This window comes from Hordeum vulgare, chromosome 5H (genome assembly GCF_904849725.1).
Source record: "Hordeum vulgare subsp. vulgare chromosome 5H, MorexV3_pseudomolecules_assembly, whole genome shotgun sequence".
NCBI classification, from domain to species: Eukaryota; Viridiplantae; Streptophyta; class Magnoliopsida; order Poales; family Poaceae; genus Hordeum; species Hordeum vulgare.
Genome location: NC_058522.1, coordinates 265644902 through 265663110, shown reverse-complemented (window position 1 = coordinate 265663110; position 18209 = coordinate 265644902). Strand labels below are relative to the sequence as shown.

Below are 18209 nucleotides of genomic sequence, written 5' to 3'. Positions count from 1 at the left end.
GTTGTTGGTGCACATAGGTGAGCCTAGTTGTTTTACATTTTGTGCTTTATAAATTAAACGCTAGTTTTTTCTCCGTATTTGTTCAAGCTTAAAATGTAATTATTTTAAAACGTCTATTCACCCAGAGGCGACATCCACGTCCTTTCACACTCGACGTCCATGTTTGTCTTCTTCGATGGCGATGAGGAGCAAGAGAGGTGGAAGGAAGGGAGCAACGTTTGTGTGTTGAAAACCATTAGAATACATATGTTTGTTACAATGCACGAGCACTTAACTAGTCACTAAAAAGAGAGGCATTGAAGTGATCATTACCACATGTACCACTAATTTTCTTCTTCTTTTAAAAACAATGTACCAATGATTGATAATCCCGTTCAATGCATGGACTCATCTACACCTGATGAACAGTGAAATAAAAAACAAAAAAAACACTTAAAATCTGAAAAAAAAAATATGGTGTTAGATGCTCAAATGTGTGTTGTTTTATGCAAAATTTTGAAGTGTTTAGACATTAAAAAAGATCGTCACAAAAGGACAAACTTAAGTTTTAACAATGTTATTTTCAAAAGTTTCTCATACATCCAAAATTTATGTTTATATTTTTTTTGCCACGAGCTCCTCGAACACTCAAACTTCACCTAAATTTGCACGGGCATCACCCACATGAGCATATTGCACCACGCAAATTTCAGATAATCTGCTATTTCAAATGATTTAAATGAGGCTGGGTTATTATCACTTTTTTCTCTCTCGGAAAATGATATGAGCCTGGTTATTATCATTTTCTTTCTCTCTCGGAAAAGGGAGGAAAAGGATATGAGCCCGGTTATTATCATTTTCTTTCTCTCTCGGAAAAGGGAGGGAGCAGTAAGAAACGCGACTAGGCCGGAAGCGGAACAAAGCCCATAGGCCGAGCTGTCTCTTCCCCTCCATTCCTCGTCTTCTCCGCATCGACTCGAACGAAACCCTAGTCTCTCATCACTTCGATCCGTTCTTTGACATTCTTCGGCGCAGGACGCCATAAGAAATCTCTCTAGAGATCTTGCAGCTACCATGTATGTTTTTCCTTTCTTGCTCTCTTTTTCTCCAAAGATCTTTTTACCGTTCGTTCAGTCTATGAACTTTGATCGTTTCTTGATCTGGTGCATATGTTGGGCGCAGTGTTAGATCTTCTTTCTGTTTTTTTGGTTTTTTTCGCGGGGATTTAGATCTGCTTTCTAATACGTATTAGGTTGAAGTGTGGTAACGCAATTCGCGTAATTATACCTGATTTTTGCATCCGAAACGAATTTGTAATCTAGCGGGGCATAAGAAGCATGGCGAATCACTATATGTTGGAAGGCAAGAGAGCATGTTTATTATTTTTGGAACACAGCGCGACTTAATCCCACAATTTTTAGCCAGCCGAATTTTTTCCACCTTGAACAACATAGTGATGATCTCATCAGCCGATTGGAAATTTGATGAATGGGTGCGTTTATCTAGGCAATAACACAAATTAAATGTTTTTTCTGTGGTATTAGTTGTTTTCATTATACATGTCATTAGTTGGGATCCTAAGAGTATGCTTCTAAAGTTGCTCATGTATTTGTTCTTGGGTTATGATGCAATGGCTTCAAATCTATAGGTGAAATGAGGTTTACCCGAAGTGTGCATACACCATTAATCATGGTGGAAGTAGGATTTTTTGTTTGTTCATTGTGATGCAAATAATTTGTTTCAATCTGCAATCAATGGCCCCAGCACTGGTTGCATTTCATTGACATGTGACATTAAACCCAAGTTATTTGATGCAAATAATGTATGTGTTCTGAATCTTAAGGGAGTCGATCCTGTCTGTGGCCATGGTGGGACAATGTTGCAAATAATACTTGATTGAACTCCCAATATATGAATCTGGATGTGCTATACATAGAATGTTTTGCTCGTTTGAATGGAGAAACGTTTGATCTCTTTGTTATATTTGAGAGAGAAGGGGAAAACAATCTTGAGAACTTTTAAACAACTTGCTGCCTGCTTATCTTCAAATTTCAATAATCTCGCAATGATTGATCGTTACTGTTCTATCTGTGTCCAATGAGTAATTCGTTATTAAATAATTCTCTATACGAGAAAGATCATTGCTTCCGTTATTCTTGTAATGCTTGATAACAGCAAAGTTTACCTTCCAGCGTTTGAGTTTTGTAAACATGTTTTGTTTCATGGCAGGGCGGACAATGAACCTGTTGACCCAAAGAATTTCCTTGAGGAACGCTGCAAGCCGCAATGTGTAAAATCATTGTATGACTATGAGGTGAGTGACAGATTTCTCATAACCACAGGACAAACTATTACAGTGAATCAGGAAAATGAGTGGTAGCTAGTCATTTCTTGTAAATTGCTTGCTAAACAAGCTAGGACCTCAAGTCAGCTGACCTATTTAGGATGTTTACACCCAAACAAAATTCACTCACGGACTAACTTCTAGAAAGATGTTGCACTTGGCTATATTTTGTACAAATTGTTTTTGAATACATGGCCCTAATGGCCTGCAGGATGCAAAATTCTTTTAGATGAGTGCTTAGGATATAGCCACATCATCAAGCACCCAAGTAAGAGTGAATCACCTTGTTTAATGCAAGCACCTACAGTACTATGTAAGAGTGAATCAACTCATCTAATGCAAGCACCTAGATATTTGTACTATCATGTGACTGGATAAAGAAGGTTTTGTTTTGCTATAAACACTTCCATGGTGCACACTTGAAGTTTCACAGTTAGTCCTGTTCTACTAGAAACTGGCGAAGATTACTGTTACATTTTGTATCTTGTTGGATTTATTGGATAACTCAGCTTTGTGCCTAGCCCTGTACCATATGGCATGGATGAACAAACATCCTGCTGGAGTTGCATGATGCACCCTCTGTTCCTAATATAAGACGTTTTGCTAGTTCAATTTAAGCTGCCAAAACGTCTTATATTTAGAAACAGAGGTATTAACAGATATGGATCAGGTGGACTATTATTTATGCTCATCCTAGTCAGGTGGGATCAGGTCTCGACTCCTGAGGGAACACGTGATTTACTTGTCAAGCTTGCATTCTTGTGCAGAGATGTGTGAAGAGAGTCGAGAATGATGAAACTGGGCAGAAGCACTGCACCGGACAGTTCTTTGACTACTGGTCATGCGTTGACAAATGTGTAAGTACAACTTGTACATGTCGACTAGTTCAAACCATCGTTCATGGAGTGTCCTTATGGCGATTAATACTTTGAACATGGGCTTGCAGGTGGCACCGAAGCTCTTTGAGAAGCTCAAATGATGGACTGGAATGATGCTGGTTGGCCCGGACCCCAAATACAATAAATCAACCCACTGTCATCCTGAATTCTGGTTGTGCTGAACCTGTAACAAGGAGCTTTGTTCTATCTCCTATTTGTTGCTAAAACTTGTCAAAACAAGTAAACACAATTATTTTGGCAGATGGAACAACTACTTTTATTTTGCTTGTACTTGAATGGATGAAGGCATTTCTGCTTTACTTCAATCCATCTTTCATAATTTTTGCAGATTCAGTAACCTTGACACATTTGTGAAACCTTGAGATACGCTTTTACTTCAATCCATCTTTCATAATTTTTGCATCAAAACAAGTAAACACAATTATTTTGGCAGATGGAACAACTACTTTTATTTTGCTTGTACTTGAATGGATGAAGGCATTTCTGCTTTACTTCAATCCATATTTCATAATTTTTGCAGATTCAGTAACCTTGAGACACATTTGTGAAACCTTGAGATATGCTTTTTTGGTTAGATGATTGCCATGTTTTAAATCCTCTTTGGCGTACATCCCATGGAACTCAATAGCACTTTACATCTGAGAAGATGAACCATGATTTCCACATTTGGCTGTATTCACCAGAAAAGAACTGGCCAAAGCAGTATAATCTAGGGCACATGTTTACATACCAAAGCTATGACCAGTATACTGAACAGATAATTCGATTTTCTTTGTAGTAACAGTGAAACACAGCCTGAAAAAAAAACATTAGGCCCAAAGATGACTGTTCAAATTGTACATAACAAAAAGTAAACCAAAACCAAAAATGATATGCTACATTCCTCAACATCAGTGTTCCGGATCCTAGTAATTGGGCCAACGGGAGAACGAGAAAAATGTCAGGTATGTGCAGAGGGTCAGTCTGTCGAGGCCGAGATATCCTTCGGTTGTTCGCTCGATTCACCTGAAGTTCCCTGTAGAAGGAGAACACTCTACTGTTACGGTTCTTTACTTCCTGTTTTTATATCTGGTACGGGGTATCTTTCTCAAAATACAGGCAATAGTGATTCTGCACGTACCTGAACTCCTGCCAGAAGACCCTCTAGTTCAGTTAATATATCTGGGAAAGCAGGCCGATTCGATGGGATGGTCTCCCAACATCTCTGCAGCAGATCTAATAGCTTGGGATGTGTCTTTTCTGGCAGCACTGGGCGCAGCCCCTAGTATGACAGTCAAGTGTTCGGATACTGAGCACATTTCTCACAATGAGCATATTACGTACAAAATCTACAATATTACCTACCTGCCTCACACCTACAGCTGCTTGCAGAGGTGTCATGGTATCATATGGGATCTGGAAACAAATTGGAAAAGGAAAAATTAACAACTGCAATGATTAATTAACTATTTGTGTAGTAAGAACTCTAACCAGTCGTATAAATTGCATACCTTGGACGTGAGGAGTTCCCAAAGCACAATAGCGAAACTAAATACATCTGCTTTGTTATCATAGGGTTGATGATTTATAACCTACACATGCAATGCTGTGAGTGTGGAGGTAGCAATGTAAATATGATAGACCGTAGACAATTGAATTAATACTCAGATCATTGATACAATAAATTAATCCGAGTTAGTGACTTGAGAGGCATGACATGTTTGATATCAGCAGTCTATACTACCAATTCCAGACGGGACTTGAAAAAACGAAATCACAGGCCCATTTTGAACCTGGTTTATAACTTAGGTTGGTTTGAGTAGATCATCATACCTCAGGCGCCATCCATCTGTATGTTCCAGTTTCAGCCGTCATGATACCACCTTGATCCTGGAACCGAGCTACACCAAAATCTGCTACCTTAACAACCTAGAAAAGGACAGCACAAACAATCATCAGTTAGAATAGTCTTGGTATTATAAATACAACATGCAATGCATGACCCAAAGCTCTAACGACAGATAGGAGCACCTAGATAAACACAATGTGCACCAATAGCCTCCACATTCTCTGCTTATCTTTTTTGTGGTATTGTTTTCTCTCTATACTCATGATGAATTAAAAAGTTATATGCTACGTACATGATCTTTGTCCATTAGAAGGTTTGCTGTCTTTAAGTCTCTGTGGATAATACCCCTCTGATGCAAATAACACATCCCTCGACATACATCACATGCAAACTTCAGCAGAGTAGGGAGATCAACGACATTACGCTGCTTGTGCACATAATCATACAGACTTCCTCCAGACATGTATTCTGTATAGCATGAAAATAACTGTTGAGTAACAAACAGACCAGTTAAGCAAAGACAAAAAATACATCCTCCTCATCTAGCAAGCATAATTTCTTGAATCTGTAAGTTATATGTAGCCAACATTTTCAGATATAATTTTCTGTATAACAATCAATTCATAATAATGTTCATATCAGATCCAGAGGATGCTACCATAAAGCTCACCTGTAATTATGCAAAATTTTGGTGGTTTTGTGCATGCACCAATGAATCGCACAACATTTGTATGATGAACTTCCCTGAAAGGGTGAAGTAATTTAGGTTTTGGTACTTGCAAGGGACGACAACACAATTCATGTATGCTTAATTGAGAGTACTGATGTGCTCATTCCTACATATAACGAGATATATTGAGGATATCATATAAGCATGGCGATCTTACATATGCTCCTAAAATGTCAATACCTTAGAATATATACTTCTTGTGTAAACTCATTCCAAACATTATTATTCAAATGCTCGGCTTTTAGAACTTTAACAGCAACATCCTCGCCGAAGTAAGTCCCATGAAACCTTCACATAAGCACAAGAGATCTTAAGATGAAAGCAGTACTGAATACAGAGCCTCAGTAACTCGATAGAATGCAATTCACTCACAAGTCTCCACAAGAACCAGAAGCAATCATCTCTCCCATCTTCAGAAGCCGTTTGTCAATTTCCCATTCCCCACCTTTTACCTGGAATGGCAGTGTTCTTTCTGCAGCTGAGGAGTGAGATGAACCAGACCATGAACCCTGTCACGCAGAAGGAACCAGTTAAGTATATTGCTTCATGCATCAATAACTAGCAAAAACAAAATTAAAATCATCTGCCTGCAAACTTCCGTCTATTTTTGGATGATCGAAAATCTACCTCATTCCTTAAAACAGATGCTTCAAGCGCCTTATGTAAACCATCGGTGTCCTGATCATACCATAGCAAAGTCGGTATCATAGTAAAATAAAGATGTAATCCGCACATAAATAGAATCATAACACCTTAGCTAATTTATTGGAATATGCCCTGTAGTATTAATAGACATATATTATCTGGTCACTGCACCATGAGTGAGGGGGGATGCAACAGCATGGTATCATAGTAATGTTGTTTCCATCAGAATGCCAAGGCAGGCCTCAATAAAATTGTTATTGGAAATACAACTGGGCTGTGCTGCAGTTTGTGACTCGCAAAGCTGTATGTTTCATTCTGGTTGGTGCTTCAAAAAGAAGCTTACATAACTTCTGAGACTAGATTACATGTCGGTACAATTAACTCTTCAAAATAAAAGCTGTACGATATCAGTTTAAACTGTGCACTTGTATTTGCTATACCCTCGCTCAAGTCAAGACTGTACGTTTTTATATGTAGCAGCATTAACTTCATCTTAAGGTGGACTATAATCACATCCATTTGATTCTTGCAGCAATATCAAAATGTAGCGATCATCATTTATTTTGTAAAAAAAAAAGACCAGCAGAAACGCTCTAATAATCAGTTAAAAAACTTTGCATTCAACAAATGACATGATACGATGATAAGAACCTAAGATTACCTCAATGGGCCAACCATCAACAACAAAAACATCAAGAGAATAGCCATCTACGGTAGAGAAAACATGTGCTTCCCTGATGTTCAGTCCAATGTCTGATAGCAAGGCAGACAGCTGGCAGAACAGTTAGTTAGAATGGATACTGGGGTTAAAAGGATAAACCCTTCCCAAAGAAATTATTAGCATGTATAGTCAAATACATGGTTAAATGCAGAAATGTTGTCCTTCACTAAGATTCCTAGAGTACAAGTACAAATACTAATTAAGCAGGCATGTCAAATTAGACTTAAAAACAGCATGCATGAAAAAACTAGATACTTTGTACAGCATTGATGAAAAATACTGCAAGGCAGGAAAGTCTAAAGATGTATTATGACTTCAAGTTGAAAGGCATCAAAGATAGCTGACCTGACTAAGGAGCTTTGGCTTGTCAATTGTGGAGAAAACTATCTCATGAATGTGTGTGTAAGGTGTGTCCTGCCTGTGAAAGAGAGCCAAGAAAAGTATATTCGTAAAATTCTAGATATAAACAGAATTATTTGGAGAAAGGCGCACATTTGTGTACATGGGCATCTAGTAGTGTTTATGCAGGTGCAAATGCATGAGTTCAATTTTTCATTAACTTGCACTTACCTAAAGTAATGGTAGCACATCCAACCTGAGGGTAAATTCTGTACACAACTAACATTTTGTCTTATTTGCATCAAAGTACATCAATTTGAAAGAATTTAGAGAGGTTGGCCCCCCACTGGTTCCTGTTCTGACACCGCTATTGCTTGTCTACAGAAACGCTGAAGTATTTAGTCTGTGCGATTCAAGTGTACAACAGAAAGTGGGATAGCTATAGTGTGGATAACATTAGTACTCCTTTCGTCCTCCCTTTTTCCAAATACTTGGCACTTTTGAGTTCTGATTAACACAGACATATGTAGGCAAATATTTCCTTTGGTAGAATGTGATCAGATACCTTACACACAGCTGCACTATCTGAAGCGTGTAAAACAACCTGGTAAACTTGGAGGAAGGTGTATGTTAGTTTGAGGAAGTTCATCTCAGGACTGTATGGTGTAAAGGATTTAGAAGAAAATAAGATAAGAAGTGCCTAGTCAGAAACGGAGGAGATACATCAAGGGTTGCAAATCACAAGCCTTAGGATACAAACATATAAGGAAGGCTACAATTACGTGGTAGGAAGGCCATTATGCCAATGCTTGACCACATGAATTTAATGTCATACCAGAGTTTTTATTTTTATTTGTACTCCCTTTTTTGTAAAGAATGTATATTTATAAAGCTCCTTTTGCACGCAAAAGAAGTAAAATGATGTGTTTATTCGAACTAACAGATGCAAGAGTGCAATTTGAACCCTTTTACAGAAACCAGAGCAACATTTTATTATATAATGTGTTGTACGTTTCCCCATATTTTTCCTTCATGTCCAGCTAATTTTCTGGTTCTTGATGTATATAATTCTAACTCAACTGTAGGTTATTTCACCAATTGTCCATGAATGCAAAGCTATCCTAAGATCTACAAACAGTGTAAAGAAGAACCACATCTATAGTGAAGACGACAGAAGATATCTTTTTATTAGTTATGACTTGTGAAAAATGAGAAATAGCAATGAAACACATATTACATTCAGCTTGGGGCTCCTCAAAAACTAAAGCGTCAGATAACGGTGCATGAGTACCTTACAGAGAGATCATCACCATCATCAGCCCCTTCGTCAGATGCATCAGAGCCATATGCTGAATCCATGTCTTCAACCTTTAACCAAAGTTGAGAGTAAATTCCACAACTTCAATTTATATTGATGATACTAAAGGTAAACAATCAGTAATGGACAGGACAAACATGTATAAGAGAGAGAGAGAAATGGGTAGAAATATAGAAGCTAAGGAACCTTCTCTGTTGACAATCATTCCATCTAAATCATGAGATATCAAAATAATTATATGCACACTCAACTAAGGCACTGTATTAGCCAAACAAACGTGCTTCACATCAACAATATAGCATGTATCAAGCTTCACAAGTCACCTGTCCTATGACAATTTGCACCACAATAATTAACTATCATGTATTATGGTATGACAGCTTAAGTCGCTTATGTACCAATATTCATCTGATACAAAATTTCTACTATCAGGGGCAGGCGGAGACATAGGGCCAGTGATAATGGCATCACCATTTCATTCCAACTAAAATTAGCCAAACAATAACACCGAGGGAGTGTTTCTCCAGAAGAATCATATGTAACTACTAGCTAGAATCCAACAAGCATCCACTAGCCAATAAAGGAAGGTACAGTTGTCACGTAACACTAATTAGTTGCTTGTAGAAAATCCAACCAACATAAGAGCTTTACCCTCAAGAAACGGACGCGGAAAGCAGGGCGCCTCAGAGGATCCTTTGCTTCCGCCAAGACCTTCTGATGGACCAAGACATCTGCTGATTTGTCGACATTGATATCAAGTTGATAGCTACAGAATGACAAAAACAAAGATGAACCAATATTAGCCCTATGAGTGTACAAAAGACAAAGAAGAAATAATTAACTGGCCTAGGAATACTGAATCCTAAATAATGACCTCAACAGCTTCATTTCCTGATATGAGGTGGTGGTATAAAAAAGGGAACAACTCCCACAGAGAAGAGGATTTGCAAATGGTGAATACGAGAATAACACAAGAATTTAACCAACAATTCATCCATTCTATACGAACATAAAATACCACATAACCAGAAGCATAACAGACCAGCAGCCAAGTAAAGGGCAAGCGTCCAGAACAAGAACTCCTTTCTGGAAGATAAGGATCTGAATGCAGTAATATTCACTTGATTTACCTCGAAGCTTAGCTTAAGCCCAGAGGAGGCCAGTTCAAAATCGAGTGAGCATAGTAAGACTGCTGATTGTCCAACTCGACATTACTGTAGATAAAATGTAAACAGATCGATTCCCCGAGCAAAAAAATACTGAGTCGGTTCAATTCCGTAGACAAGTCCAACACCACAACACTCCCAGCGAATGAAACACAAGTGAACACTGGAAGCTCGAGTGTCACCGGGGCAGCAGTTTTTATATGCTAGCACGATACTAGCCATTAACCATCACGAGACCTAACAGAGAAGCCCAAAACCATCTGAACTGCGCTACCGAGTGACATTGGCAGAGCTAACCGATCACCTGAATGGAAGCCGCGCGAAATGGGCCTCGAGCTGGACGCGGAAGTCGGGGCCTGCCGCCTCCTCGTTGCCGTCGGCGACGAGCCGCTCGAACACCTGGGTGCAGATGTCGCGGGGGGCTCCCCCGCCTCCGCCGCTCCCGCCCGACACGGCAGGCGCGGGCGGCGCGCTACGCGGAGGAGAAGAGCTCTCCCCCACGCCCTCCTCCACGCCCCCACCCTCAGCTGCCACTGCCATCCCCCCGCAAACCCTCCGCCGCCGCCCGAGCGGGTCAACCGGCGCGCATCGTCCGTCCCCTCCAAGCTCCGGCGCTCATCTAGGGTTCCGTCCCGCTCAACCGACGGCGTGTTCTAGAAGGTTCGCGGGTTGGTGGGCACTACTGGGTAGTTGGAGCACTTAAGGGAGAAGGATAGGAGTGGGGGAGGGGGAGAAAGAAGAGGAAGACGATGATGGCTCGAGTGAGTAGGCGCGAGGTGTGGGGAAGTAAATTTGATGCCATACCAGGGTTGAAATGGTCTTTCCGTGGCGACGAAATGCCCCACCCTCCGTACGTCCGGCTTCACTCATGGGCTGTTTGGTTGTTTACATTATTTTTGGAATTTTGCATGTTTGTTTGTTTGTTTTATGGGCAACCCTACGCTTCCATCGACGGATTATTTTCAATGATCTGTCACCTTCACAGCCGTTTGATTTTGTGCATTTAGCCGATCTCATTCATCCGATCCGCACGCGGGGCTTTGGCCTAATTACTGAAACGATGCTCGAGTTTCTGAAACAATTGCTTTGTTGCAGTTTTTTTTTCTTTGCGCGCGCTTCGGCTGGGTATCCGGTAATTCCTGAAACAATTGCTTTGTTGCAGTTTTTTTCTCCGCGCGCGTTTCAGCTAGGCACCCGGTAATTCCTGAAACAATGCTTGAGTTTCTCAAACAATCGCTTTGTTGCAGTTTTTTTCTTCCCGCGCGCTGCGGCTGGGCATCCGGTAATATTACTGAAACAACGCTCGAGTTTCTGAAACAATCGCTTTGTTGCAGCTTTTTCTTTCCGCATGTTTTGGCGTTTTCTTCGTTTTTATGTTTTGCAACGTGTGTATTCTTGCGGACGAAAATTTTACAACACAGGTAAAGTTACAGGAAAGAAACACGCTCGTACAGAGGAGCCGGCGGATCGCTCGCGTGCGATCCGTCGGCTGAACGTAAACTTTTCCCTTGTTTTATTAGTTGGGCCTGTTTAAGAAAATGCTGACAAAAATTCAACATTTACTCGTGTTGATTGGCCGTATAGGGTTTGTTGTTTGGTTGACTGCATTTGTGATTTACAAATGAGCACATGTAACACATAACTTTTGACTGTGTGCAAGTAGTTGTCTTGTTCGTCCCTTTAAAATGTGGTGGCTTTACAACCAATTTGCAACACTTCACATCATACAAACACAAAACAACACATCACATAAGAACACCACATCACACAAAAACAATAGAACACATCAGATAAAAACTTACGGTGCATAATAGTAGTATACATAAGTTCAAACAGCACGACGTCTCATGCCCTTGTTGGACCTAGAGTGTTGATCCGTGAGCAAAATATACAAGTTTTGCAGCAAAATGGGAGACGATCAAACGAAGTTCAGACGATCTAGACAAACAAACTAAAGGGCATAGCAGATGTCGCTAATGCAACTATGCTTTGAGCACATGACCCTACAAGTGTTGGAGGTATTTGCATTGTAGATTGCACCTTTGTAAGGACCGGCAATATATCGACCAGAGGAGGGTGAATGGGAGATTCAAAAATTCTTGCGAAACTTTTATTAAATTCCATTCACAGCAACACAGATAAGTAGACAAATGGATCACTGAAGATAAACTGATACAACACAAGCGAAGGTTAACTTAGATGGGGTACTCAAAAAGATTTTCAAAGAACTGAGTGATAATTATTTTCATACAGTAGTTGATTGCATTTGCATAGATAATTGTGGCACAACGATACAACACATTACCTAACATGGTAAAATGATAAGGAAAGATGTGAAAAGCAGACGCAAGGCCGAAGAAAACATAAAACTCAACCGAATGACAAAGTAATCACTCGATGAAAATCATACGAGCATAGAGACATACATTCTTAAGTATTGCAAACACAAATATGCAATCATGGCAGGGAAGTAGAATTGAAAGAGATGAACGAAGAATATCTTGACACGATACACGGATCAAATGGTATAGCAAGATAATGACGTGAACATGATTAAGTTAATTGTCGCAAAACATAGGCATAAAATGAGTTGAGAAAACGGGGCAATGGTGCTCGATGGCGACATTTGATTTGATAGACCAGTTCACTCTTCTACAAAAGAGCCACACCTGGTTGGAGGGACTTGTGATTGAACACACGAGCAAACATCTCTCCGGCATGCTCTCCTTCAATTTGAAGCTGGTCAGACTCCGGTAAATTTCACTCATGGTAGATACTTGTCGGTGATCTCCAAACCTTCGAGAGACTTATCCGTGAACCACAATGACTCTTGGTTGTTGGAGACTTAGCAAGGACAATTACTCTTCCTCACTCAAGTCGACACCTATCCGTCTAGAGTGTGCAACTCTCAAGAGTAACAGGTACATGAACTCTAACTCAGATCTACTGTGATGCTCAACCACTATCTAAGTTTTGATTCTTGGTTTTATCTCGATGAATCTTAAAATGAAATCTCTCCGGAGGGGATGCTCAATCAATCTTATCAGAAATCTTAAGCACAACAGCCAACAAACAACGTTGGTGCGATGTGACTATTTTTAGCCGTAGCCTTTCCTTATGGGAAAAGACCAATTTGGACATGCCGAACAACCAATGGCCAAAAGACACATTTCCAACGGCCGGATTTTGAGCACAATGGTGAAATTAATGTGGTGCAAGAAATGCTAACTCCTCGATCAAAAAGGTATCTCCCGCACCACAAAAGAACATCGTCTCTAGCTGGCAAGTGAACTTTCGGAACACAAAGAGATTTTTCACAGTCTTTCATAGGATTCAGCTAAGCATCACAGCAGACCTAAGCTTCGAGAACATATACCCCTTTTAATAATATGGTGGTCCTATGACTCAAAATAAGAGAAGAAGAACAACCAAAAGAATGCGACATATTCAGTTTGCCTTTACTCCCCTCGACTCCGGTCACTTTTCTTCAGACGATCCGAATGAATATTGCTTCACGTGAGCAATGAATTTAAGGGGCTCAACTCCTTCGATACAACATTTTTGCTTACATGTATTATCAGAATGTAGTTCATCCTTCTCTACAACACATATAATCTTCGGTTAAATTTGAACTCCACATTTTAACACAGTATTCTCCTCGGGCTTGCCTGGACTATTTATCTCTGTGTGCACTATCAAACAAATCAGGCCATGCCTAAAAACAATCTCCAAAACACAATGGGGCAACTCAATGCATGAACAATTTGCCCCTTTTCAGATGATTGTTGACAAAACAGAGAACATCGAAAGATAGGTGAAGGGTAACCTAATGTAATGCAAACAATCCATGAGAGATAAGTCGAAGAAGAATTATGCTCCCCCTGAAATTATGCATCATATTGAAGATATTGATACTACAATATATGCATAGATAGTGTATGATAAAAACATATTAATTTTTATGCGACATGCTACCCAACATGTAATCTCTTTTAGGTATGATTTTGAGAAATGATGAACTAATTGATATCAACGTAATAATATCCATAAACATAAACAACATAATCATTCATCTTCAAAATATACAATCCTTAAAGAATGTTATTCCCTACTAATTTTATCATATAACCATGGCATGACTCCGGCCTCATCGCGTAAGTATAAGTCACGAGCACTGATGTCTACTACGCAACCTTCTTCTTGTAGACTCGTGTTGGGCCTCCAAGTGCAGAGTTTTGTAGGACAATAGCAAATTTCCCTCAAGTGGATGACCTAAGATTTATCAATTTGTGGGAGGTGCAGGATGAAGATGGTCTCTCTCAAACAACCCTGCAACTAAATAAAAAAGAGTCTCTTGTGTCCCCAACACAACCAATACAATGGTAAATTGTATAGGTGCACTAGTTCAGCGAAGAGATGGTGATACAAGTGCAATATGGATGGTAGATATAGGTTGTTGTAATCTGAAAATAAAAAAACAGCAAGGTAACTAATGATAAAAGTGGGCACAAACGATATCACAATGCTTAGAAACAAGGCTTAGGGTTCATACTTTCACTAGCGCAAGTTCTCTCAACAATACTAACATAGTTGAATCATATGTAAATACCTCTCGTGCGACAAAGAGTTCACTCCAAAGTCACAAATAGCGGAGAACTAACAAAGAAATTATTGTAGGGTACGAAACTACCTCAAAGTTATCTTTTTCAAATCAATCTTATGAGCTATCCCTATAAGTGTCACGAATAGCCCTAGAGTTTGTACTAAAATAACAACTTAAGACACACATCAACCAAAACCCTAATGTCACCTAGATACTCCAGTGTCACCACAAGTACCTGTGGGCTTGATTATACGATATGAATCACACAATTTCAGATTCATCATGTTCAATCCAACACAAAGAACTTGAAAGAGTGCCCCAAAGTTTCTACCAGAGAGTCAAGGCGAAAATGTGTGCCAACCCCTATGCATAGATTCCCAAGGTCACGGAACCCGCAAGTTGATCACCAAAACATACGTCAAGTTGATCAATACAACATCCCATTATCACCAGGGATATTGTCACGACCGGTTTCCAAATAAAAGATTTAATTGGAATTCAGCCATTTGTGTCCACACTGAAGAAAATATTTCCCACTGTCAGACTCAACTTGATGCAGAAAACCAGTAGTGCTCAATATATTACAAGTAGAGCGGGGGTCGCTCTACAAATGATTACAACCCATCCAAGTCTTAGGATAGATGGAAATGTTACAGTGGTCTTAGGGTGACTCTACTGCTCGCGAAAAATAAAGTGGGCACGTCACATGACAGTAATGTGACATGACGAGTACTACTACGTGTTAAGCCTCAGAGTGAAGCTCAACAATTTATTCAAGGTGGCGGAAGTGATGGAATAAAACAGCGACGAACTCCAGGATCGCAAGACTGACTCGGACTCCTCAAGACATCGGACTCGCTATCGAACTCCTCATCCATGAGGTCTCCTTCATCCATATCTGGCCACAACAACAAGCCAGTGAGTACTCCGAGAACTACTCGCAAACAATTTGCACAAATGATGAAATGCATGTAGTTGATTTTATTATGCATGGTTAGGATCAAGTTATATTCATATTATAAGTGCATAAAATAGATAAGTCAGAGGATAAATCAGGCGGTAGTCCTCCCGAGATATCCGCAACAGGAAATAAAATAAAAGGAAGCCACTATCGGGCGTCTGAGCGACACCGCACACAGGGCATAACATAAATGAAATAAATAATAAGCCTCGAACGGGCGTCTCTGCGACACCACTGTAAGGGCATGGATAAAATAAAACAACGTGCCGCAGTTGGGCGTCTCAGCGACACCACATAAAGGGCTTATAAGAATAATACAAAACAATGCCACAATCGGGCGTCTCAGCGACACCACATAAAGGGCTTATAAGAATAATAAAAACAATGCCACAGTCGGGCGTCTCAGCGACACCACATAAAGGGCTGATAAGAATAAAATATTGAATATCCCGGAGGTAGAACCGTCCCAAGGATATCCAGCAAGAGAATCATAATGGTTAGTCCAGAGTAATATTACACGATATGATAATGTCCCGCATCATCATATGGTTCACCATATCCAATATTATTAATAACACGTATACTCCGAAGGCCGACTCTAGGACCGACGCTTGACTTGTCAAACAACGTCCTTGACCAGGGACACGGCTACTCGAATAGTTTAGACTCTGCAGAGGGTGTACTCTTTACCCATGGCCCGCGGTTTTCAATAGTCACTACGACTAATTCCGCGTATGACATTTTAGAAGTGGACACTCAGAATCATCACACACCCACTTTACCTCCGCGAAGCCCGGATTCACCCGGACTACGCTGCCAAGGTAAAACCATAAGGCGGGGAGGCTCCGACCTCGACTAGCATGGGATCAACAATAATTATATCGTGTGCTAACGGGGAGTGCCTGTTGGAAATATTCCCTAGAGGAAATAATAAATTATTTATTATTATATTTCTTTGTTCGTGATAATCGTTTATTATCCATGCTATAATTGTATTGATTGGAAACTCAAATACATGTGTGGATACATAGACAAAACACTGTCTCTAGTAAGCCTCTAGTTGACTAGCTCGTTGATCAAAGATGGTCAAGGTTTCCTGACCATAGACAAGTGTTGTCACTTGATAATGGGATCACATCATTAGGAGAATCATGTGATGGAAAAGACCCCAATTATAAACGTAGCATGTGATCGTGTTATTTTGTTGCTATTGTTTTCTGCGTGTCAAGTATTCATTCCTATGGCCATGAGATCATGTAACGTACTGCCACCGGAGGAATACCTTGTGTGTATCAAACATCACAACATAACCGGGTGACTATAAAGGTGCTCTGCAGGTATCTCCGAAGGTATCCATTGAGTTAGCATGGATATAGACTGGGATTTGTCACTCCGTGTGACGGAGAGGTATCTCGGGGCCCACTCGGTAATTGAACATCACACACAAGCCTTGCAAGCAATGTGACTCAAGTGTGAGTCACGGGATCTTGTATTACGGAACGAGTAAAGAGACTTGCCGGTAACGAGATTGAAATAGGTATGCGGATACCAACGATCAAATCTCGGGCAAGTAACATACCGAAGGACAAAGGGAATGACATACGGGATTATATGAATCCTTGACACTGAGGTTCAATCGATGCGATCTTCGGAGAATATGTAGGATCCAATATGGGCATCCAGGTCCCGCTATTGGATATTGACCGAGGAGTGCCTCGGGGCATGTCTACATAGTTCTCGAACCCGCAGGGTCTGCACACTTAAGGTTCAATGATGTTTTAGTATAGTTGAGTTATATGTGTGGTTAACGAATGTTGTCCGGAGTCCCGGATGAGATCATGGACGTCACGAGGGTTTCCAGAATGGTCCGGAAATGAAGATTGATATATAGGATGGTTTCATTTGGTCACCGGAAAGTTTCGAGCAATTCCGGCAGTGTACCGCGAGTGACGAATGGGTTCCGGGAGTTCACCGGGAGGGGCCCACCCACCCGGGAGTGAGCCCAAGGCACTAGGGTGGCGCCACAAGTCCTTAGTGGGCTGGTGGAGTCAGCCCAAGGGGCCCATGGCGCCACAGAAAGAAATACCAAAAGAAAATAAAAGGAAAAAGGGAAAAAGGGAGGTGGGAAGGAAGAGGACTCCTCCTTCCCAAACCGAATTGGAGGAGGAGTCCTCCTCCTCCCCTTGGCCGGCGCACCTTGAGGGCTTGTCCCTCAAGTCTAGCCCTCCCCCTCCCTCCTATATATAGTGGTGTTTTAGGGCTGATTTGAGACAACTTTTACCACGTGCAACTCAACCCTAGACCACATAGTTCTACCTCTAGATCGGATTTCTGTGGAGCTCGGGCGGAGCCTTGCAGGAGTAGATCATAACCACCACCAGAGCGCCGTCACGGTGCCGGAGAAATCATCTACTTCTCCGTCTTGTTTGCTGGATCAAGAAGGCCAAGATCATCGTCAAGCTGTACGTGTGCTGAACGCGGAGGTGTCGTCCGTACGGCGCTAGATCGGAACGGATCGTGGGACGGATTGCGGGATGGTTCGTGGGACGGTTCGAGGGACGTGAAGACGTTCCACTACATCAACCACGTTTCTTAACGCTTCCTGCTGTGCGGTCTACAAGGGTACGTAGATCTAATCTCCACTCGTAGATGGACATCACCATGATAGGTCTTCGT

At 40.8% G+C, this 18209-nt stretch overlaps 2 protein-coding genes across 5 annotated transcripts; one reads left to right on the top strand and one right to left on the bottom strand.

The window, feature by feature from the left end:
- Nucleotides 1-866: 866 nt before the first annotated feature.
- LOC123398846 (cytochrome b-c1 complex subunit 6-1, mitochondrial-like) lies at nucleotides 867-3527 on the top strand. Its single transcript, XM_045093296.1, has 4 exons — nucleotides 867-1055; nucleotides 2209-2293; nucleotides 3091-3180; nucleotides 3270-3527. Coding segments are annotated over exons 1-4 (210 nt in total). The 5' UTR covers nucleotides 867-1053; the 3' UTR covers nucleotides 3303-3527.
- A 334-nt stretch (nucleotides 3528-3861) lies between these two features.
- LOC123398845 (serine/threonine-protein kinase STY46-like) lies at nucleotides 3862-10748 on the bottom strand. Of its 4 annotated transcripts, none has more exons than XM_045093292.1 (16): nucleotides 10274-10748; nucleotides 9455-9569; nucleotides 8777-8853; nucleotides 8051-8089; nucleotides 7492-7564; nucleotides 7087-7197; nucleotides 6408-6458; nucleotides 6153-6289; nucleotides 5961-6068; nucleotides 5721-5794; nucleotides 5343-5518; nucleotides 5035-5130; nucleotides 4713-4793; nucleotides 4567-4617; nucleotides 4343-4483; nucleotides 3862-4255 (listed from the first exon to the last, which is right to left on the bottom strand). In XM_045093292.1, exons 1-16 carry the CDS (start codon nucleotides 10507-10509, stop codon nucleotides 4181-4183), a joined length of 1641 nt encoding a protein of 546 aa, XP_044949227.1. In that variant the 5' UTR covers nucleotides 10510-10748; the 3' UTR covers nucleotides 3862-4180. The 4 variants fall into 4 exon arrangements, with proteins under 4 accessions (XP_044949227.1, XP_044949228.1, XP_044949229.1 ...); XM_045093293.1 differs by having other exon boundaries at nucleotides 3862-4237; nucleotides 10274-10743; XM_045093294.1 differs by lacking the exon at nucleotides 8051-8089 and having other exon boundaries at nucleotides 10274-10746.
- Nucleotides 10749-18209: the final 7461 nt, after the last annotated feature.

Bases quoted from the DNA above. Each gene is read 5' to 3' on its own strand.
- LOC123398846 (XM_045093296.1), top strand. The intron at 2,294-3,090 runs GTGAGTGACAGA...ATTCTTGTGCAG, and splicing joins AATCATTGTATGACTATGAG to AGATGTGTGAAGAGAGTCGA. The intron at 3,181-3,269 runs GTAAGTACAACT...ATGGGCTTGCAG, and splicing joins GGTCATGCGTTGACAAATGT to GTGGCACCGAAGCTCTTTGA.
- LOC123398845 (XM_045093292.1), bottom strand. From the start codon at position 10,509: ATGGCAGTGGCAGCTGAGGGTGGGGGCGTGGAGGAGGGCGTGGGGGAG. The intron at 9,570-10,273 runs GTGATCGGTTAG...GTCATTCTGTAG, and splicing joins TTCGCGCGGCTTCCATTCAG to CTATCAACTTGATATCAATG. The intron at 5,131-5,342 runs GTACGTAGCATA...GTCCTTTTCTAG, and splicing joins TTCTAATGGACAAAGATCAT to GTTGTTAAGGTAGCAGATTT.